Genomic DNA, 20,419 nt, shown 5'->3' on the forward strand with positions numbered 1-20,419 from the left:
TTTTCAACTAACTGGATGCAGTCCCACGCAGGTGCATCTTCACTCAGTAACAGGGGTATCCAAGTTTGGTTACTTTATCATTACTGGTTTGATGACCGCTGGGCGTTAGAACACATGAGCAGGATTCCTGGAAACCACGTGTCATTCTAAAGCCTCGGGAAGACTTGAGAAAGCCACTATGCTCCAGAGAAAAACAAAAACCTCGGCCGACTGGGGTGCCTGAGCATTAGAAGTCTTATACTGTAACCTGGGACTCCACAGACAAGAGCATTTGTCCTAAAAAACTGAACAAACAACAAAAACCACCTAACCAAAATAAAAACACATACAAAAACGCAGTAAGAAGAAAGTTAAATTTAAAATTAGATTTTTTAATACAAAGATACTGCAACTCTGAAATGAAAGTAACTGGGAACAATGTACATAAAGTTACCAGAGCCATCCCTGCTCACGTAGTTTTTCAAAATACAACATGTCAATTGCAAGAGACGAAGTGTGTATCAATAGTGTCCAATTTGGGACAGCCACTTATAAGTGAGTTAGAGTGTACAATACAACATACTATCAGCTGTTGTATTACTAAAAGGAACAAAACTATTTATTTTGCATACAGGCAAAACTTTATTAGTAGTGTGTACTAAACACGGATACTTAAAAACATTTCTATATTTGATAACTATAATAGGTATGAAATATTTACATTTACTTTTAAAATTACATACTTTTCTTAAAGCTGTCATCCTGTCACTTGCTTTCCCCACGGCAAAACCTGAGACACACAAGTAGATGTGTTATTAAAAACAAACAACATGTAAACAGTACATACTTACTCCTCTTACAGGGGTTCAGCGAGAGCTATGTGATTAAACATGTCATTTCCACCACCTTACCCTCAGCACCTGTTATTTCCACTCCACTGAATTAGACCTATGAGAGAAATGGACCAGAAAAAGACCCCAAAAATGTAACATTTACCAGTATCTAACAACTGGATGCAGTACTGTTGTATCAATCAAAGTCAAGTCAAGTTAGGCAAGGAAAGAAATTTCCCGCATCCATTTGTTCCAACCAATCCCTCAAACCTTACTGTTGTGTCCAAGGGGGACCCCTCTGTTTAAAGAGCTTCAAGACACCTGCCAACTTTTTGGAGGCAGGGGGAACAGAAAACAAAACAGGCATAATAGCTGCAATAGTAAAAAAAGAGTGGAACCAAAAACAAGAGGTAAGTGTGGCTAAATAGCAGGGTGATTGTACAGAGCCAAACCTGGGGAATATGAAAATCAAGTTTTACCCACAGAGAGAGAAGTAGCAGCAACGCACATAAACAAGTTAAGGTAAGAAACACCGAACCTTCATCTTACATTCTAGTACATGCTGTTACTATAGCTAACACAGAAAAAAGTTAGTACAAGAACTTCACTGAATTCCGGGATCTAGTCACACTTTTATTAGTATTGTGGTAGCACTCAACAGACAATGCTTGTCCCAAAGAGCACAGAGTCAGCTTAAGAGAAGACAACTGAGCATGACGATGAGGGTTATAGGCTGTATTACAATTACACAGGCTGACAACGTGCACAAGGGGTGGTTCCAAAGTAATGGATTTGGGATATTTTGGGTTTTGCTGCTGTTGTTGTTTTGGCAGGCGATGGGGGGTTGTAACCCTGCTCTAGGACCTGGCCCAAAGCCCACTGAAGTCAGTGTGATCAGGCCCACCACTCATCATTAGTTGACTGACTTCTTGCATGTATCACAGCAAAGGTGGGTCTTGAGAGAGGATCTGAAGCAGGCTGCAGCTTTGTGGACTCAGTTGGGAGGGGGCAGCACAGAAGAAAGTGTGGAGATAGGTATGGGAGAAGTGAATAATCAGATGGTCAAAGTTGGCCTCTGACACAGAAAATCGTACGATCACAATCTGATTCCAGATGGCCTTAATTTTGTGCAGATGCCATGGATGCACCTTAATTCTGGCATTTCCTAACTTCTGAGTGCTGGACTTTGCTACCTTAATGTTCGTGTAATGTAGTTTTGTGTATGTATATTAGACATACACACATGAACTTTGCAAAGTTAAGGATTCAAAAGCTAGGGAATGCCAGAACCAATGGCGCTGTGGTGCGTATGCATCATGGAACCATCTTTAATTGAATGATCACGTACTAGGTTGATCATGGAAGGGCCAGCAGCATGGAAGGGCCAGAAGCATATTTCAATATGGGCAAAACTAAGTATTTTCCTTTAGCCTTGATCTGGGAAATGGCTGAAGCACTTTGGCTGTAATTTTCAAAAAAATATTCAGCCCGAGATAGACACCCAGCAAGGAATATCTCATCCTAAATGGCTAGAGTCTAGCCAAGTTATAAGCAATTGAAGATAGGGATTTATACGGGGACCTACCAGGCAACCTTAATAATAGGGGGTGCTACCTGCTCTGCCCACAATAAAATGAGACTATTTACTTCTGTGACGTGAACTCTTTGCGTACGTCTCCAAAACCGAACTGCTTTTATTGCAGCCAGGTAAGAATGCACTCACATGTAATGCCCTGTCCGCTGCCACCCTTACAGTGCACCTCAGGTTCATACGTCTTGCTAGGTATGAGTATTTTGGGTTATTTACCAAAACCATGAGCTTGCATTTTCCAGGCTGCATCTCAGTTTAATTCCGCCCATTTCTATTCTCTCAAAGTCCCTTTGGCATTCCAATTACAGCCCAATGTACATGGGTAACCACCCACAAGATGGGGAGGAAACAAAAGATTTTTTTTTTTTTTAAGAAGAAAACAATTGATAGCATTATATTTTCAAGAATGCTTGTTAAATAAAGCTTGTCCTGCACGCAAAAGGCTAACTCTTTTATTATATCATTTAAAGAGTCAGCCTGAACAGCTAATTCCCATGAAGCAGAACTGGCAAAGTATAAATAATCTCAGCGTAACAAAGGGCAGCGGTTTTCCGTTTGGAGATCTCATTATGACAAAACACTAAGTCTGTCTAGTATTACTTTGTCCTCACAGTTTAGTCAAATGCTTCAACAAATGTCTCACACAAACCCTGGCTACTGAAGTGAGCAGGCACTGCTAAACGAAGGATGGGTAACATTTTTGTAACTGACCAGATGAAACAGAACCTTTAGAGATGAAACTTGCATTTATTTAGAGAGGAGGTGTAGTTTTCTGGCTCAACCTTATATTTCCAGTGCACGTTTACTGTCTGCTGACATCTAAGTTTGAAAATACAAAGTGAAAAATACAAGTGTTTATAGACCTAACAGCTGTATAGAATGTTTCCCCATTGTTTTACATAAAAAGCGTGCTGTAAAGAGTACTCTGATTTATTGTTCTCTTCTAAAATAATTCTTTCGATGGGGCAAAGCAAACAGGCGAGGAGGGCTTGAATAGTGGTACAGTTAAAGTAGCATAGCACCTTCCTGCGCATATAAAGCACCTCTGGGCACCCTTTATATCAGTATAGCTATTCCCATATGGGAAGTGGAATAAGAATAAGCCCGCATAAGGCACGTCTATACCGGTGTAACTGAATCCACTCTACGGGTTGGATTGGGTTGACCATATCAGTAAAAATCACCCTCCTGCATGACCGTGATAGCAGTACAAAATCTCTGTTGACCTGGCATCAGAGGTCACTTCCATTCACTAGGCAGTAACATCAGCAGCACAAAGGGGGTTGAAATGGGAATATTTCTTTAGCTATTTTTAATGATCGAAAAAAGGTTAAGAGGGTTTTTCTTGATGCATGGTGCCAGATTCCCGAGACACCCATTCACACTACATGAAGTGCTGGGCACATTGCCTTTGCCTACCCTATATAATTTTAGGAAGAGGTTTGCTCTCCAGTCCAGTGAAGTAGCAGGAGCTCAAGGGTAGACAAGTCTCTGGTGGATTTCAGCATTTTTTACCTTTATTAATTAGCCCTTCTCCTCAGTAAGTTCAATGCAGTGTTGAAGGCATCAAAAACCATTGGAGCCTTGTCTACATTAGGGCTCCCATCAGTGCTAACACTGGTTCAGCTGAACTGGTGGGATATTTTCCCTAAAATTCTCTGGTCTCCATACGGCCACACAGGGAGACTTAATATGCTAGATCTCTTCCCCTTTTGTTTGCAAAGACAACGTATGTGTGATTGGGGCCTTGTCTGACCTAGATTGCTAATGCCTCCTTTGAAGAAGGAATCTTCACTGTGACTTTAATGCAGCATTTCCCCAAACGTTTGAAAGCTGAGACCCACTCTGAGGAAAATTAAGCCAACCATGCCCCTCTAGCCAGTCTCTAGTCTTTCCTTCTTGTATTGAGAAGCTTGTAAAAACTTGTCTGCAAATGTACCTGCCCACAGCCAATAGTTATTAGACCCCTCACAATCTGAGGTTTCTATTTTTTTCAGTTTGCTTTGTGCAACTGATAGCACTTTATCTACAGTTAGTTTCGTTGATGCCCTAATACATAGTAATTTTCTTCCATGTTGAAGAAACCGATATAAGTATCTGCAGGGGAGGAGAAAAACAAAAATGGTAAAACCCTGAGCTGCTGATGTCAACAGAAGTCTTGCCATTGACTACAATAGGGCCAGGGTTTCATCAAAGTATTTTATTTTTCAATAACATTCCTGGATGTACTATTTAAAGGGAACTCCATCAGAAACTGGATTTTTTTTTTAAAGAGTAAATTTCTATAAAGTAACAAAGTTTACTGTGAGCAAGAAGGTAGCTTAGAACATGTTACAGACTTATCCTATAATAAAGTAAATCAGGCATTAAATTTCAGCTGGAAAAAATAATACTTCGGACAGATTATATTGAGGTACAGAGTGAGAAAAATAAAAAGAAATAACCTTCTATCCAGTTACCTAACTGGGAAAAAACACGTAAGGGTATAGAAATCAGTCCTACCACCCTGCCATAAAATGGTTACAGCAAGTGTGGCATGTACTAGAGAAGGTAAAACCTATTTTCAAAACATGGAAATTGAGATCAGTTTGGTTTCCCTTTCTTAATGGCTTTAATTGTTCTAATGACCACACCAAACCACTCAGCATCATAAAGCTTTGGAGGTTCTTTTAATCATAAATAATGTGATGTCCCAAAGCAAAAAGGAACAGCATAAAAAGGAAATCACATACTCCATTTTGATAGAGATGATATCTGCCAGTGATATTGCCTTTGTCACTCAGGAATTAAATAAGAGTGGTTGTTATAACTGACGATTGTACTCTAATCTTATTATTATATTACTTTGTTTTGTGTAAAAGAAAATGGAAGAGAAGTGTCCTTGATGGGCATTTTTTTCATAATCATCACTGATCGTACATTCCCATTGTAAACCTTGATTCTACTGTTCTTTCTCTTGGTATATTGATATGTATGTTAATATTCCCCCATCCCCCAAATGAATTTGGTATTTAAAAACAATCAGATTAACAACATTCCTTTGAACAACACGCTTCCCACAGCCCTACCCCAAGCATCATTCACTTGGCACCTTTCAAGTACATTATAATTACATTTACCTGCAGCCCCATTTCCATTTCCAGCAACCACTAGGGCACTAACTGATCTTCTTCTTCCTTCCTTTGCTGTCATATTAAATACATTTTTCACCTGATGGAAAAAACCAAAGCAGTTTGCTATGAGGCACTTTGTCTTCTTTAAAAAAAAAAAAATCACTTTACTAAAAAGCTAGATTTGTAAGAGAAGACCTCAGACACATACTACATTTTCGTGAATGAATACTATATGGAATGGGAACTGACTTTGAAGATTTAAATCTGCTAAAAATTCTGTTACTGTATTAACTAGTGCACAACAACATAAAATAAGCATTACAGTGTGGCTTCACTAAAGCAAAAGGAACATTTTCTGTGATCTCCTCTGTACTGTTTAGTTACATAATAAATGAACATCCTGTATTACGATCAGCTTCACACTTAATTTCAAGCACTCTGCTTAAGAAATATCACAGCAAAGAAAAAAAATTAATGAAAATGTAAAGAGACATTAACATCTTGCTTCCCACCTCAAACTGACACATGTTAGAAGCTCTCTCATATAAACTGCTCAAGGCAGGTTATTACTTTATACCATTTGAAGACTAGAATCCCAAATTACTTATTGAGGGAGGCAGTGGCAGCTAATCTGATTTCCAGGGGTAAAGATACTAATACAAACTCCACACATACTTCCATGTACAGTGAAAATACCACTTATTCTGGAATAGTTGGACACAAAAATCTGCAGGGGAAAGACAGCCTTGTGGCTAAGTACTGTAATGGAACCCAGGAGAGCTGCATTCACTTTCTGGCTCTGCCCGACTCCCTCTTGAAATTACTTAATGTCTGTGCCCAAGTTCCCACCTGTAAAATGGGGTCATATTTCCCTTCTCTCATCCTTTGCTACTTGAGATTTTTTTTTTTTTTTTTTAAAATCACCTACTGGTATTTCCTGATTTAGTACCTCACTATTACCATATTGCACGGAGAGTTTTTTTTTTTTTTTTTTTTTGCAGTTCATTTCCCAGGATAGGCTTTCCTTGTCCTGTTGAAAAAGGGGAGGGGGAAAAGAGATACCCTGTATGAGGGTACACCTTCTGGAAACACCAATGTGATTCCTTTACAGTATCGCACTGACAGCTGAATTACAGTTAATATAAGCATAGTCCACGAAGCACCAACCCTTTTAGTAATTGTACCAGTGTCTCAAGGAGTCAGCCTCGTGGCAGCAACATTTGGGTGAGGATTTTCAAAAAGCACTCCGTGTTGGCCTCATTCTGTCCTTGCTTTTCATTACAGTACTTATGTTAAATTCAAAATGCACACATTCTAGAGATGCATCATCTTTACATACCCTAAGCTTTACTAACAGCTTGTTACAAGTTAGTCATTTTCCCTTTGACTTATATTTAGCAGGAATGGCCTGATCAGCAAAGACCCTTGACAGAAAGACAGACACCATGCACGCAGTTTGACATAGGAAAGAAACCCTGTAGCAATATGGAACAACAGAAAACGAGCTGAAGTAGAATGAAAGGTGCACCTCAGCCCCTCCTACTCTCTCTCTGTGTCACATAATAGCCTACTCTCCTGTGGGCAATAATATACTTCTGTCTAATTTTGGTTGTTGGGTTTAGTGAGCGGGTGCTGGATAGTGTTGGTGACGCGTGATCTACAGGAGGTCATACCAGATCTGGTGGTCCCTTCCGGCCTTAAACGCTATGATTCTGACTATGAAAGCTGCTCTTCAAGCTGTATCTAAAATATACGTTTGCTCTGCATTCAATTGTGTGTATGCTTACACCACATTCTTAACACATGCGTGCACGTACAAAGGTGGATATGCATAGTCTCAAAAAGATGGAATTCTGGGATTACAAGGATCTATGAAGACCTTGTTTTTCTCCCTTATCCAGGAGGTGGCAATCACAACACATGGAATGGGCTCCTTAAGAAGAATAATTTCGAAAACTGTACTTGTCAGCTGTTTCTGAGCAGCTCTGAAGGAAAATGTGTTCAGTCACCCGTCAGCATCAGAGTTCACCCATCTCTCTTCAAACTCTGTAAAGGCCTTTCAAGCTTGATAATTTGAACAGACAGCCATGACTGTTAGAACATCAGTGTCCTTAGATTCTATCTTTCTCCCTTTGCCTTATTAAATCAAAAAACTCATCCCTTTTCCGGAACACAGTCCGCAGTATTCCCCTTCCTACTTAGCAGTTAGACTATGCAGCTGAAAGCACATCATTATAAGACAACGGAATTAATTAATACAGAATTAACAGCTTGTCACTTTTATAAACAACACAGCTCAAAAAAAGCAATTGAAATCAAGTCAGTTACCCAATTATTAGACCTTGATTCAACCCAGTTTTAATGCTAACCTTTAAAATCTGTACACTGATATATGTTCAACCTTAGTCACAGTGTATGTATCTTGAATTGATTCGCCTCACTTCATTCATTATTCAGTGCTAACAAATTTAAATTCAGCGTTCTCTGGAGAAATGAAAAAAAACAGAGCACCTCTTTGAAAAACCAAACCAAACCACATAAAATATTTATTTATAAAAAGGAAGGAACAGCAACAGTTTCAAAGGAGGAATAACGGCAGTACAAATCGGGATGCTATAGCCTAAAGAGAAGCTGCAGAAGTAACTCATGCTCTCATTTGGGTCTTGCCTCTAGCCCCATCAACAGAATAAACTTCTGACCCAAGTGTGGTGGTGTTTTCAACTCAGGCTAGCTGGCCTGACTGGTAATATAGACTAAAGCCCAAGTGCTGCTTTCGCTCAGGGCTGGTAACTCATGCACTTTGCAGTGAGGATGCAGGCTAAGGTACTCGAGTGCTGACAGTCCTCCAATGCCTTCCTACAATTCCCCCTGCGTGCCCAGGACAGACAAATTTTCCCACAATTTGCTGGGAAAGAATCAAGAGTGTCTCAGCTCGCTGCAGCACTAACTATGTAATGTGCCCACATAAGTCCTAGAGACACACATGAGTAAGTGCAGCACCAGGGTGGACCCAGTAACTCGAGTGTGGCCGGCTCACACCTGAGCTGGGATAACCCAAGTGTTGATCATCGGGTTAATGCAGCACTGAAGGCATACCCATAGAAGGAATATCAGAAATTGTTATGGTTTATTTTCATAGGAGGATCTATAAGTCAGAACCACATTCCAGGCTACCAAACTGCAAATTACTTCATAGTTTAATGTTCCACTCATAATATATCAGACATCCCAAACCAATGATTTATAGGCTGGGAGGCTGAATGATGAAAGTAGGAAGATTTGTTTATAAAAATACAAATTGCAATTGGCATCAGAAAAACCCTACTTTACAGAGAGACCAAATTCTAACCCCCAAACTATCTGAAAAACCTTAGTTTATGGCTGAGACCTCTTGTTCTCTTATTGATAACATTTTGGGTGCTTTTCTCAAAGGTGGCTTAAAAAAAACCCATAGGAAATGCTTTTCACTGTCTCCGACGGACATTGTCAACATTATCCAGAGAAAAGACAACTTTCCATTTATTCTAAAGCCAATCCCAAAGCTATGATATTTGAAAAGCACATTTGAGCCAACATCTCATTTGAAGTGAATTATTACTCAAGAAATTTCATGTGTACCTTATAATTTTTCAGTCAAAAATGTCAAACATCGCAGACACTGCAATTTCATGCCACATTTCACTTCTGCAATATTTTTCTTTCATTGTGCCATTTGTAAAAGCATTGTCTGGAAAACCTTAACTTTCAGTGACTTACAAAAAAGTTAAAATCTGTGATTCTATGCATTAATAATGAAATAGTTAATAAGAAGTTTCATTTTTGCCAGAAAAAAATCCTGTTGTGGGAGAAGCAGTAATAAAATTGGTTAAAAACCCCACCTAGTCTACCAGATAGATTAAAATGCATGTTTTAGGTTTTTAAATAAACACATGCTAATTATTGCTAGGTGGCTCAAGGTTAATTGAAACAATGACCTTTAAACACTAACTTACATCACAGTAACAATCTTTTATAGCATATCAAAAATGTATTTCTAATTAGAAGATGCAGACATGAATGATTAGAACAATGCAGGATCCAGGTTTTGTTAACAATGTTATGCAGATTAGAGCAGCGTTTCTCAACGAGCAGTCTGTGGACCAGTCCCAGAGGTCTCCCTGACACAGTTTAGGAAGGCAGCAAGCCAGTCCCTAGTATCAAAAAGATTGAGAAATACTGGACTAAAGCATGCTGACATTGTATTTTCATGTTGCATCCACAGACTACTCAGCTTTGTATTTCAAGGTAGTCCAAAAAACTACAGGAATTATGCATAAGAGTCTCATGTAGCAGTTTTCTTCAAAATTCCCCCTGCTGTACTATCAGCAGTGCAGCTCCGCTGGGGCTGACATGCTGCCAGGGGCTGCTGGCATTTTAGCGATAGAGTAGTCTTGAACCTGCTCTGAGCAGGGGACATGCTGGTTAAAATACTGGGTGTTTGGCCACTGTTGCTTCCACCAGTGGAACTGAACTGTTGAAAGTGAAAGGGTGGGAAATCAGGCACTTTTAGTGTGTGCCAACAAGGTCCACACTGGCCAGTTTGTGTGCAACATGCTAGCATGCACTAGAAATTACACCCATTCTAGTGCAAACTAATGTAGACAAGCCCTAACTTATGTCATACCAAACTCCATATACAGACTGCAACATTTGCATGTTTGCTTTCTACCATATACAGGGTTGGCTTCTTGCTTTGAGTGTGTTATTGTTAATATCCTTGTGTTGCTTCCTGTATACTTTATTTTCCTGTATAATATTAGGTATATTCTGTGTACCAAACTGCCTATTCAAATGCATACCTCCCTGTAACTAACCCTCTGAAACATAAGCCAATGATTAGAAAAGAAACATCACTGTGCTTTGCTGAAACCTTCAGATTTGTATCTCACTGAAAAGGATTATTACATGTGTAGAAAGAATTCAGCATTTTGGAGGGGTTGCATTATTGACCTAGGACCCAGCTAAAAGATGGCCAGACCTATACAAAATTCCTCAAATGAATTGACAATGATCGAAGAGAAGCATCGAAAAATCTGAAAACAAGAGCAAATGACCAAAAGGCAGAGTGTTTCTACAAATGGCAGAGGCAGCTTCAGTGCCAAGCAAAACCACCGGTCTGCCCTTGATAGAGGGCATTTGTTTATTACTACACTCTGGTTCCTTCTAAAGCTTCCCCTTGCCTGTGTGCAAGAGTCAAAAGAACTCTGACCTCACCTTACAAGCTTTCATGCCACCCTGATTTATTTCATGCATACTAGGTCTCGTTTTCTAATTCTGACCGAGCTAAACTACAAGACACTGCAGGACTGCAGAACGCTGTTAGGCACTGCATTTACTAAGTGGCCACACGGTTCACTGAAGGCCCCATGTTGTGAGGAAAGAAAACGAGTTAATTTTATTATAGATGACAAAAGAAAAGAACTCTTGCATTTACAGGCGTTAATAGCAGCACATGTACTCTCTGTCAAGCATAACTGTAGCTATTAATCCTCATTAGCTCAAAATTTAACTAATAAGCACCACTGTCATTTTGAGCTTTTTTTGAACCTTCCAGTCTAGGATCTCAAAGCATTCAGTAAACAACGAAGTGAGCCTGACAACATCTCTGTGAAACTGGAAGTATTATTGGCAGATGGGGAAAGTGAGGTACAGGGAGGGAGTTTAAGTCATTAGCTCAAAATCACACAGGAGGGCCAGGACTAGAAATCACATCTTGCAACAACACCCAGTCCTATGTGTTAATACTCAGAGTATGCCAGTATTTCTTTGTGATGATCTCTGAGCTGGCTTACTGGAAACCTCAGCACGTTTGTATCTTAATTCACATTTAGGGAAAAGTTAAGCCAGCTTTTTCTTTTTCTAAATGGCACTACCTCCAAATAGTACTACTCTCTTTCAGTAGCTAAACAGCCAGTGTTCACAGTAGGGTAACATTTTGTTGTTCACAAAATATTGGTAAGGCTGCATCTTTGGTCATAAAAAGGTTCTCTCAAAGCAGTATATTTAACTTCCAGAGAACTGCTGACAAAAGCAGGATAACATTAAACAGCCTTCCGGGTTAGCTTTCACCCTGTCCTTTCACCCTGACAGCAGCAGCACAGAATAATACTGAATGACAAAAATGGGAAATGCATACAAATGAAGCACTAGATATGCCATCTATTTAAAGTATGAATACTAACAAGACTTGTTTACTTCAAAACCCAGGCTCCTTACCATATAAATGATGGGACTCAATTATCTACTTCGGTTTATAGCTGGCCTTGGAGACCAACAATCTTTGCTGCTGCGGACAGTTCTTTTAAATGACCCACCATTCTTACCATTATCAGCTAAAATTCATAATACTCTATTAAAACCACACAGCCTCCTGCTGCTCCTAAAAACATTTTTTCCTGTTCAAATGAAGCAGACATAAACAGACTAACTGCAATAGTACTGTGTGGTGCCACGGCTAGTTTTACAATTTAATCTGATAGTTATACCTTGAGTGTAAAAAAAAAACCCATCTAACATACACGGAAGGCCCCAACATTACCTAACACCTTCTCTGTCACGTCCAAACTGGCAATCATCTGGGGCATGGAACTGTAAGAGCAAAAGCCACTTGCAACAGTACGCCATGAAGCTAAACAAAAGCAAAGAACTCTCGGGTGCTGTTAGAATATTTTAGTTTAACTACTGCAACAGAGGTGTGACTAAATTAAAATAAATTCTATTTTGACACACTTGTTAGAAAATAAACTTTGAAATCCACAAACTGCCACCCACACTTGTAAGAAAAATGTATCTCATGGTTTTTAAGAATTTTGTGCGTTGCTGATCCCCAGGATAGTCATGACCTGAAGAGCCATATGAGAAGGCGTGGTCTATTTCGTTGCTACAGAGGAGCTCCACCTGGGTGGTGGCGGACCAGCGAGGAAAGTGAGATGATGCCTCTCCCGGCAATGCTGGGAAAAGTGTTCCTGACTTGGTAGCAGGTGCTTCCACTCCATACAGAACTGTGCAGAGAGCACAGAGAAGTCAGTAAAGGGTTCAGCTGTGCGAGCACAAAGGGGAGGATGTTTCCTTGTGCCCTCTTCGTTTTGGCTGCTTGGGTAACTGCCCAACTCTGAGTACAGAAAGGACATTTCCTGCTAGGTATTGTTTTGCTTTTTTTAAAACCTCAATTCAGCCTGTCAGGGTGGCTCCTCTTAGTGGGGTTTTGACCTGTCTAAGGGTATGTCTACACTACGAAATTAGGTCGAATTTATAGAAGTCGGTTTTTTAGAAATCGGTTTTATATATTCGAGTGTGTGTGTCCCCACAGAAAATGCTCTAAGTGCATTAAGCGCATTAACTCGGCAGAGTGCTTCCACAGTACCGAGGCAACCGTCGACTTCCGGAGCGTTGCACTGTGGATGGCTATCCCACAGTTCCCACAGTCTCCGTCGCCCATCTGAATTCTGGGTAGAAATCCCAGTGCCTGATGGGGTTAAAACATTGTCGCAGGTTGTTCTGGATACATATCGTCAGGCCCCTGTTCCCTCCCTCCCTCCCTCTGTGAAAGCAAGGGCAGACAATCGTTTTGCGCCTTTTTTCTTGAGTTACCTGTGCAGACACCATACCACGGCAAGCATGGAGCCCGCTCAGCTAACCGTCACCGTATGTCTCCTGGGTGCTGGCAGACATGGTACTGCATTGCTACACAGCAGCAGTTTATTGCCTTTTGGCAGCAGACAGTGCAGTATGACTGGTAGCCGTCGTCGACCTAGTCCTGGGTGCTCTTTTAATCGGGCGCCTGGGCAAACATGGGCGTGACTCAGCCAGGTCATTTCCCTTTTAAGTTTCGTCTTGTGGCGATTCAGTCCTACCGGCAGTGCACTGTCTTTTAACCTCCAGCCAGCAGAAGAGGATGGCTAGTCGTCATACTGCACCGTCTTCTGCCGAGCACCCAGGAGATGACGACGGCTAGCGGTCGTACTGCACAGTCTGCTGCCAGCAAGATGTATAAAGATAGATGAAGTGGCTCAAAACAAGAAATAGACCAGATTTGTTTGCATTCATTTTCTCCTCCTTCCCTCTGTGAAATCAACGGCCTACCAAACCCAGTTTTGAGTTCTATCCTTGAGGGGGCCATTCAGTTTCTCACAAAGCCACCCCCTTTGTTGATTTTAATTCCCTGTAAGCCAACCCTGTAAGCCATGTCGTCAGTTGCCCCTCCCTCCGTCAGGGCAACGGCAGACAATCGTTCCGCGCCTTTTTTTCTGTGCAGACGCCATACCACGGCAAGCATGGAGCCCGCTCAGATCACTTTGGCAATTAGGAGCACATTAAACACCACGCGCATTATCCAGCAGTATATGCAGCACCGGAGCCTGGCAAAGCGAAACCAGGCGAGTAGGCAACGTCAGCTCGGTAACATGAGTGATGAGGACATGGACACAGACTTCTCTCAAAGCAGGGGCCCTGGCAATGTGGGCATCATGGTGCTAATGGGCCAGGTTCATGCGGTGGAACGCCGATTCTGGGCTTGGGAAACAAGCACAGACTGGTGGGACCGCATAGTGTTGCGGGTCTGGGACGATCCCCAGTGGTTGCAAAACTTTCGCATGCGTAAGGGCACTTTCATGGAACTTTGTGACTTGCTTTCCCCTGCCCTGAGGCGCAAGATTACCAAGATGAGTGCAGCCCTCACAGTTGAGAAGCGAGTGGCAATAGCCCTGTGGAAGCTTGCAACGCCAGACAGCTACCGGTCAGTCAGGAATCAATTTGGAGAGGGCAAATCTACTGTGGGGGCTGCTGTGATCCAAGTAGCCAACGCAATCAAAGATCTGCTGATATCAAGGGTAGTGACCCTGGGAAATGTGCAGGTCATAGTGGATGGCTTTGCTGCAATGGGATTCCCTAACTGTGGTGGGGCCATAGATGGAACCCATATCCCTATCTTGGCACCGGAGCACCAAGCCACCGAGGACATAAACCGCAAGGGGTACTTTTCAATAGTGCTGCAAGCACTGGTGGATCACAAGGGATGTTTCACCAACATCAATGTGGGATGGCTGGGAAAGGTACATGACGCTCACATCTTCAGGAACTCTGGTCCGTTTCAAAAGCTGCACAAAGGGACTTTATTCCCAGACCAGAAAATAACCACTGGGGATGTTGAAATGCCTATATGTGTCCTTGGGGACCCAGCCTACCCCTTAATGCCATGGCTCATGGAGCCATACACAGGCAGTCTAGACAGTAGTCAGGAGCTGTTCAACAACAAGCTGAGCAAGTGCAGAATGGTGGTAGAATGTGCATTTGGACGTTTAAAGGCGCGCTGGCGCAGTTTACTGACTCGGTTAGACCTCAGCGAAACCAATATTCCCACTGTTATTACTGCTTGCTGTGCGCGCCATAATATTTGTGAGAGTAAGGGGGAGACGTTTATGGCGGGGTGGGAGGTTGAGGCAAATCACCTGGCTGCTGGTTTCGCACAGCCAGACACCAGGGCGGTTAGAAGCGCACAGGAGGGCGCGGTGCACATCAGAGAAGCTTTGAAAACCAGTTTCATGACTGGCCAGGCTACGGTGTGAAAGTTCTGTTTGTTTCTCCATGATGAAACCCACCGCCCCTTGGTTCACTCTACTCCCCTGTAAGCTAACCACCCTCCCATCCTCCCTTTGATCACCGCTTGCAGAGGCAATAAAGTCATTGTTGCTTCACATTCATGCATTCTTTATTCATTCATCACTCAAATAGGGGGATAACTACCAAGGTAGCCCAGGAGGGGTGGTGGAGGAGAGAAGCACCAGGAGGGGTGGTGGAGGAGGGAAGGACAAGGCCACACAGCACTTTAAAAGTTTAAAACTTATTGAATGCCAGCCTTCTGTTGCTTGGGCAATCCTCTGGGATGGAGTGGCTGGATGGCCGGAGGCCCCCACACCGCGTTCTTGGGCGTCTGGGTGAGGAGGCTATGGAACTTGGGGAGGAGGGCAGTCGGTTACACAGGGGCTGTAGCTGCGGTCTGTGCTCCTGCTGCCTTTCCTGCAGCTCAACCATACGCTGGAGCATATTGGTTTGATCCTCCAGCAGCCTCAGCATTGAATCCTGCCTCCTCTCATCACGCTGCCGCCACATTTGAGCTTCAGCCCTCTCTTCAGCCCGCCACTTACTCTCTTCAGCCCGCCACCTCTCCTCCTGGTCATATTGTGCTTTCCTGCACTCTGACATTGTCTGCCTCCACGCAGTCGTCTGTGCTATGTCAGTGTGGGAGGACACCATGAGCTCAGAGAACATTTCATCACGAGTGCGTTTTTTTCGACTTCTAATCTTCACTAGCCTCTGGGAAGGAGAAGATCCTGTGATCATTGAAACACATGCAGCTGGTGGAGAAAAAAAAAGAGGCAGTGGTATTTAAAAAGACACATTTTCTAGAACAATGGCTACACTCTTTCATGGTAAACCTTGCTGTTAACATTACATACACAGCACATGTGCTTTCATTCCAAGGTCACATTTTGCCTCCCCCCACCGCATGGCTAGACCCTCCCCCCTCCCAGTGGCTAACAGCGGGGAACATTTCTGTTCAGCCACAGGCAAACAGCCCAGCAGGAACGGGCACCTCTGCATGTCCCCTTAAGAAAAGCACCCTATTTCAACCAGGTGACCATGAATGATATCACTCTCCTGAGGATAACACAGAGAGATAAAGAACGGATGTTGTTTGAACGCCAGCAAACATACACTGCAATGCTTTGTTCTACAATGATTCCCGAGTACGTGCTACTGGCCTGGTGTGGTAAAGTGTCCTACCATGGTGGACGGAATAAGGCTGCCCTCCCCAGAAACCTTTTGCAAAGGCTTTGGGAGTACATCCAGGAGAGCTGCAAATGCCAGGGCAAATTAATCATTAAACATGTTTGCTTTTAGTATTTTAAAAGGTACACTCACCAGAGGTCCCTCCTCCGCCTGGCGGGTCCGGGAGGCAGCCTTGGGTGGGTTCGGGGGGTACTGGCTCCAGGTCCAGGGTGAGAAACAGTTCCTGGCTGTTGGGAAAACTGGTTTCTCCTCTTGCTTGCTGTGAGCTATCATCTTCCTCGTCCCCAAAACCTGCTTCTGTGTTGCCTCCATCTCCACTGAAGGAGTCAAACAACATGGCTGGGGTCGTGGTGGCTGAACCCCCTAAAATGGCATGCAGCTCATCATAGAAGCGGCATGTTTGGGGCTCGGACCCGGAGCAGCCGTTCGCCTCTCTGGTTTTCTGGTAGGCTTGCCTCAGCTCCTTCAGTTTCACGCGGCACTGCTTCGGGTCCCTGTTATGGCCTCTGTCCTTCATGCCCTGGGAGATTTTGACAAATGTTTTGGCATTTCAAAAAGCAGAACGGAGTTCTGATAGCATGAATTCCTCTCCCCATACAGCGATCAGATCCCGTACCTCCCATTCGGTCCATGTTGGAGCTCTTTTGCAATTCTGGGACTCCATCATGGTCACCTCTGCTGATGAGCTCTGCATGGTCACCTCTGCTGATGAGCTCTGGTCAGCGTGGCAAGCTGCAGGTGACCATGCAAACAGGAAATTGAAATTCAAAAGTTCGCGGGCCTTTTCCTGTCTACCTGGCCAGCGCATCTAAGTTGAGAGTACTGTCCAGAGTGGTCACAGTAGAGCACTCTGGGATAGCTCCCGGAGGCCAATACCGTCTAATTGCATCCACAGTACCCCAAATTCGACCCGGCAAGGCCGACGTAAGCGCTAATCCACTTGTCAGAGGTGGATTAAGGAAATCGATTTTAAGAGCCCTTTAAGTAAAAAAAAATGGCTTCATCGTGTTGACGGGTGTAGGTTTACATCGATTTAATGCTGCTAAATTCGACCTAAACTCCTAGTGTAGACCAGGGCTAAGGGATCCCGGTTTACGTGCAGTGAAATTAGGGCTCAGCAGAGTGAGGACATGTTGTTCACTGTTTCATTACTTTCTGCTAAAGTATAAAAGAGTGGGGCTACATGCAAGCAAAGCGGAGGAGCGAGACAGCATGTCACCACTGTGGGGACCCCTAGAGCCTGAGCTCCTCTTACACGAGGGTTGTGCAATCACACACAGGTGAACAGAGTCACAGAAAGTGAGGTACTGCTAGCGTTGGGACTGATCTTCATTTACCAGCTAAAGCCTTTTAGACCACACATTCGTATTATTCTCTCTCAAAGCATTAATGCTCTCGGGGGAAATCCTAAACTGATCAACTGCTATGACCAACGTGTCATGCACATTTATTCTCAGGAACAAAGACTCTTTATTTCAGGGAACCACGTAGGAGCAAGAATTGCCTTCACAACGGAATAGAAGGCACAAAAGTGTTAAGTCAAAGGGAACTTCTGCTCATCCCCCTTCCTTTGGGGGAAAACAGATGGAACTTAACTGTCTAGCAATTATAACCCAGAAAAACAAGTCTACAATCTGCACCCAATGGTATAAAATATGACTTAACGCGCAGAATGATGACATCTGGCATATGATTTATTGATTATACCACAGTCTATGATGAATCCTCAGTTAGTTTACTCACAACAGCAAAGATGAAATATCTTCAGAAAACAGCAGTTCAGCAAAAACTTCACAAGGGCTACGTGAATTAAAACTCAGTGAAGCAACTCTTTTTGGACACACATCATCTATCTAAATAAAGCAAAAAACTATTTTGTGTAACCTGACAAAACATCACAACGCTTTAATCAATCAAGATATTTCATGTAAGTCATATAGGCTATCTGGCAATCTGTGCAGACTAAACATTTGCGAACTTTTATACATACATAGGCTTATTTTCTTCTTAGTGAAGAAAAGGAATGGAACGATTCTAGTGTGTTATTTCACCACCCAGTAGTAAAGAGTTTGTCAATGCATCTATGATAGAGCTCCCAGTTTAGAGTTGGGAACACAGCTACTGAAGCTCACTTCAGGTGCAAATCAATTCTAAAATGTTTCCAAATCTGGAGTTATCGATTTTTAAATTTCCTCCCTTGAAACAGAGAAGGAAGAAGCATGGTCTAGTGGCTTATTACTATAGTGCCTACGAGCTCTGGTCACGGCCCAGGACCACACCATGCTAGGTGCTGCACAAACAGAACAAAAGGACAGTCCCTGCCCCCAAAAGAGCTTACAATCTAACTAGAAGAGAGACAGATGGACAGAGTAGGGAATACAAGTAAACAAGGAGATAATATCAAGTCGGGATTCTTAGGTTCTATTCCCATCTCTGCCACATACTTCCTGTGTGACTACAGAACAGTCACCCACATTTTCAAAAGTGGGCTCCGATTTTGGATGTCCAACTGAGACAACTTGGGCTGGCTTTTCAGATGTGCAGAACATTTATAACTCCAACTGAAGTCAAAGAGAGCTGTGGATTCTAAGCATGTCTGAAAATGCAGGTCCCAGGTCCCCCAGAAGACCTCACATGAGAACAGACAAAACAGTCTAATAGCCAGTCACTTTCCCATTTTCTTTTTGCGAATACAGACTAACACAGCTGCTACTCTGAAACCCGTCACTTATTTAAGTATCTCGTCACATTCAGCGGTAAACAAGGCTTGCTTTTAGGACCATCATTGTGTTTCTGCCCTTTGTTTCTCTTCCTTTCCTCCTCCCTGTCTGTCTTCTTCTCTCAACACTTTCCCCCAAGCAGCAACTCCCACTTCCTTCCTATAAGCTTCCCTCCTGCACTCTTCCCTCATTCTATATGCTAATATGATCAGCAGTGAAATAGTTAAATGTCCACAGTAGGCTTTACAATTAATATCCCAGGGAGATGAATGGGGTAACGGAGTGCCTCACATAGTTTGCTGCTCCAGGCTGTTTGCTGAGTCTGATGACAACACTGCATTGGTGTAAACTCCAGGTTTCAGAGTAGCAGCCGTGTTAGTCTGTATTCGCAAAAAGAAAAGGAGAACTTGTGGCACCTTAGAGACTAACCAATTTATTTGAGCATAAGCTTTCGTGAGCTAGAGCTCGCTTCATCGGATGCAAGTTTAGTTACTATATTATCAGAATACTACTACTTCCCAGGTCTTATAGATCTCAAAATGCTATACAAAGAAGGTCAGAATCATCATCTCCACTTTACAGATGGGAAAACTGAGGCACAGAGCAAGTACGTGACTTGCCAAAGCAAGCCAGTGGCACAGCCTGGACTAGAACCCAGGTGTAAGAGCCATATTCTACACTTGATCTTTGTGCAAATCTCCCAAAGTCTTCAAAGAGACCTGCTGTGGATTAAGGCGTGTATAATGTCCTAAGCTTATTCCCCAGACCTCAGATCATGATTGGAAATGGAGTTAGAAATCTACTAAATTTAATAACGAAACTGTTGGATACTAATCGAGTGGGAATGTTCTCGTATCGAAAACTATGATAGGTCTGGGAGAGACACAAGCTTTTCATTGGGCCTATGTCTAAGAGGCCGATGCACAACTATAGTTAGAAAATATCTCAGCTGCAGAAATTCCTATGTAGTTAACTGGCCAGAAGTCACTGACAAGCACCATCCCACCGCAGTTGTTCAGTACTATTGCTGGAAGATGCATCAAGAGAACCCTTAGCTGCAGCCTGTAGCTAGCTTTCCAGAATGACATGCTATCATAAAATACTAGATTCATTCTTGGTACTTATTATTATATTATTTACATGCCAAAGCTATGCTAGTCACATTCCGCAGGGCCCATCCAGCACCACAGGACCTCCCTGGCTGCTGACTCTGCACAGCTTTCTGCAGCTGCCTGAGGCCACCTGCTTTTGAACAGCAGCAGCAGAGACTCTGCTGAGACTCCTTCACCATATATGGAAATCACACTCAGTCATGGGAATGAGAGTGTCCCTCCAGCCCTGGTCCAAACGGGGGAA

The 20,419-nt window shown here is 42.9% G+C and overlaps 2 protein-coding genes across 3 annotated transcripts in view; both read right to left on the minus strand.

Annotated features, from left to right (window-relative positions):
* Positions 1–20,419, minus strand: part of MRPS5 (mitochondrial ribosomal protein S5) — a 93,090-nt gene that overhangs the window by 24,860 nt on the left and 47,811 nt on the right. For both annotated transcript variants that reach the window (XM_074949873.1, XM_074949872.1), the window contains exons 6-7: positions 5,523–5,613; positions 723–769 (exon numbers count right to left, since the gene is read on the minus strand). In XM_074949873.1, the coding sequence (XP_074805974.1) occupies positions 723–769; positions 5,523–5,613 (138 nt within the window). The remainder of the gene's footprint in view (positions 1–722; positions 770–5,522; positions 5,614–20,419) is intronic.
* Positions 15,270–17,115, minus strand: LOC141984278 (uncharacterized). Its single transcript, XM_074947218.1, has 2 exons — positions 16,476–17,115; positions 15,270–15,907 (listed from the first exon to the last, which is right to left on the minus strand). Exons 1-2 carry the CDS (start codon positions 16,858–16,860, stop codon positions 15,387–15,389), a joined length of 906 nt encoding a protein of 301 aa, XP_074803319.1. The 5' UTR covers positions 16,861–17,115; the 3' UTR covers positions 15,270–15,386.

This window comes from Natator depressus, chromosome 3 (assembly GCF_965152275.1).
Source record: "Natator depressus isolate rNatDep1 chromosome 3, rNatDep2.hap1, whole genome shotgun sequence".
In the NCBI taxonomy this organism is placed as follows: domain Eukaryota; kingdom Metazoa; phylum Chordata; order Testudines; family Cheloniidae; genus Natator; species Natator depressus.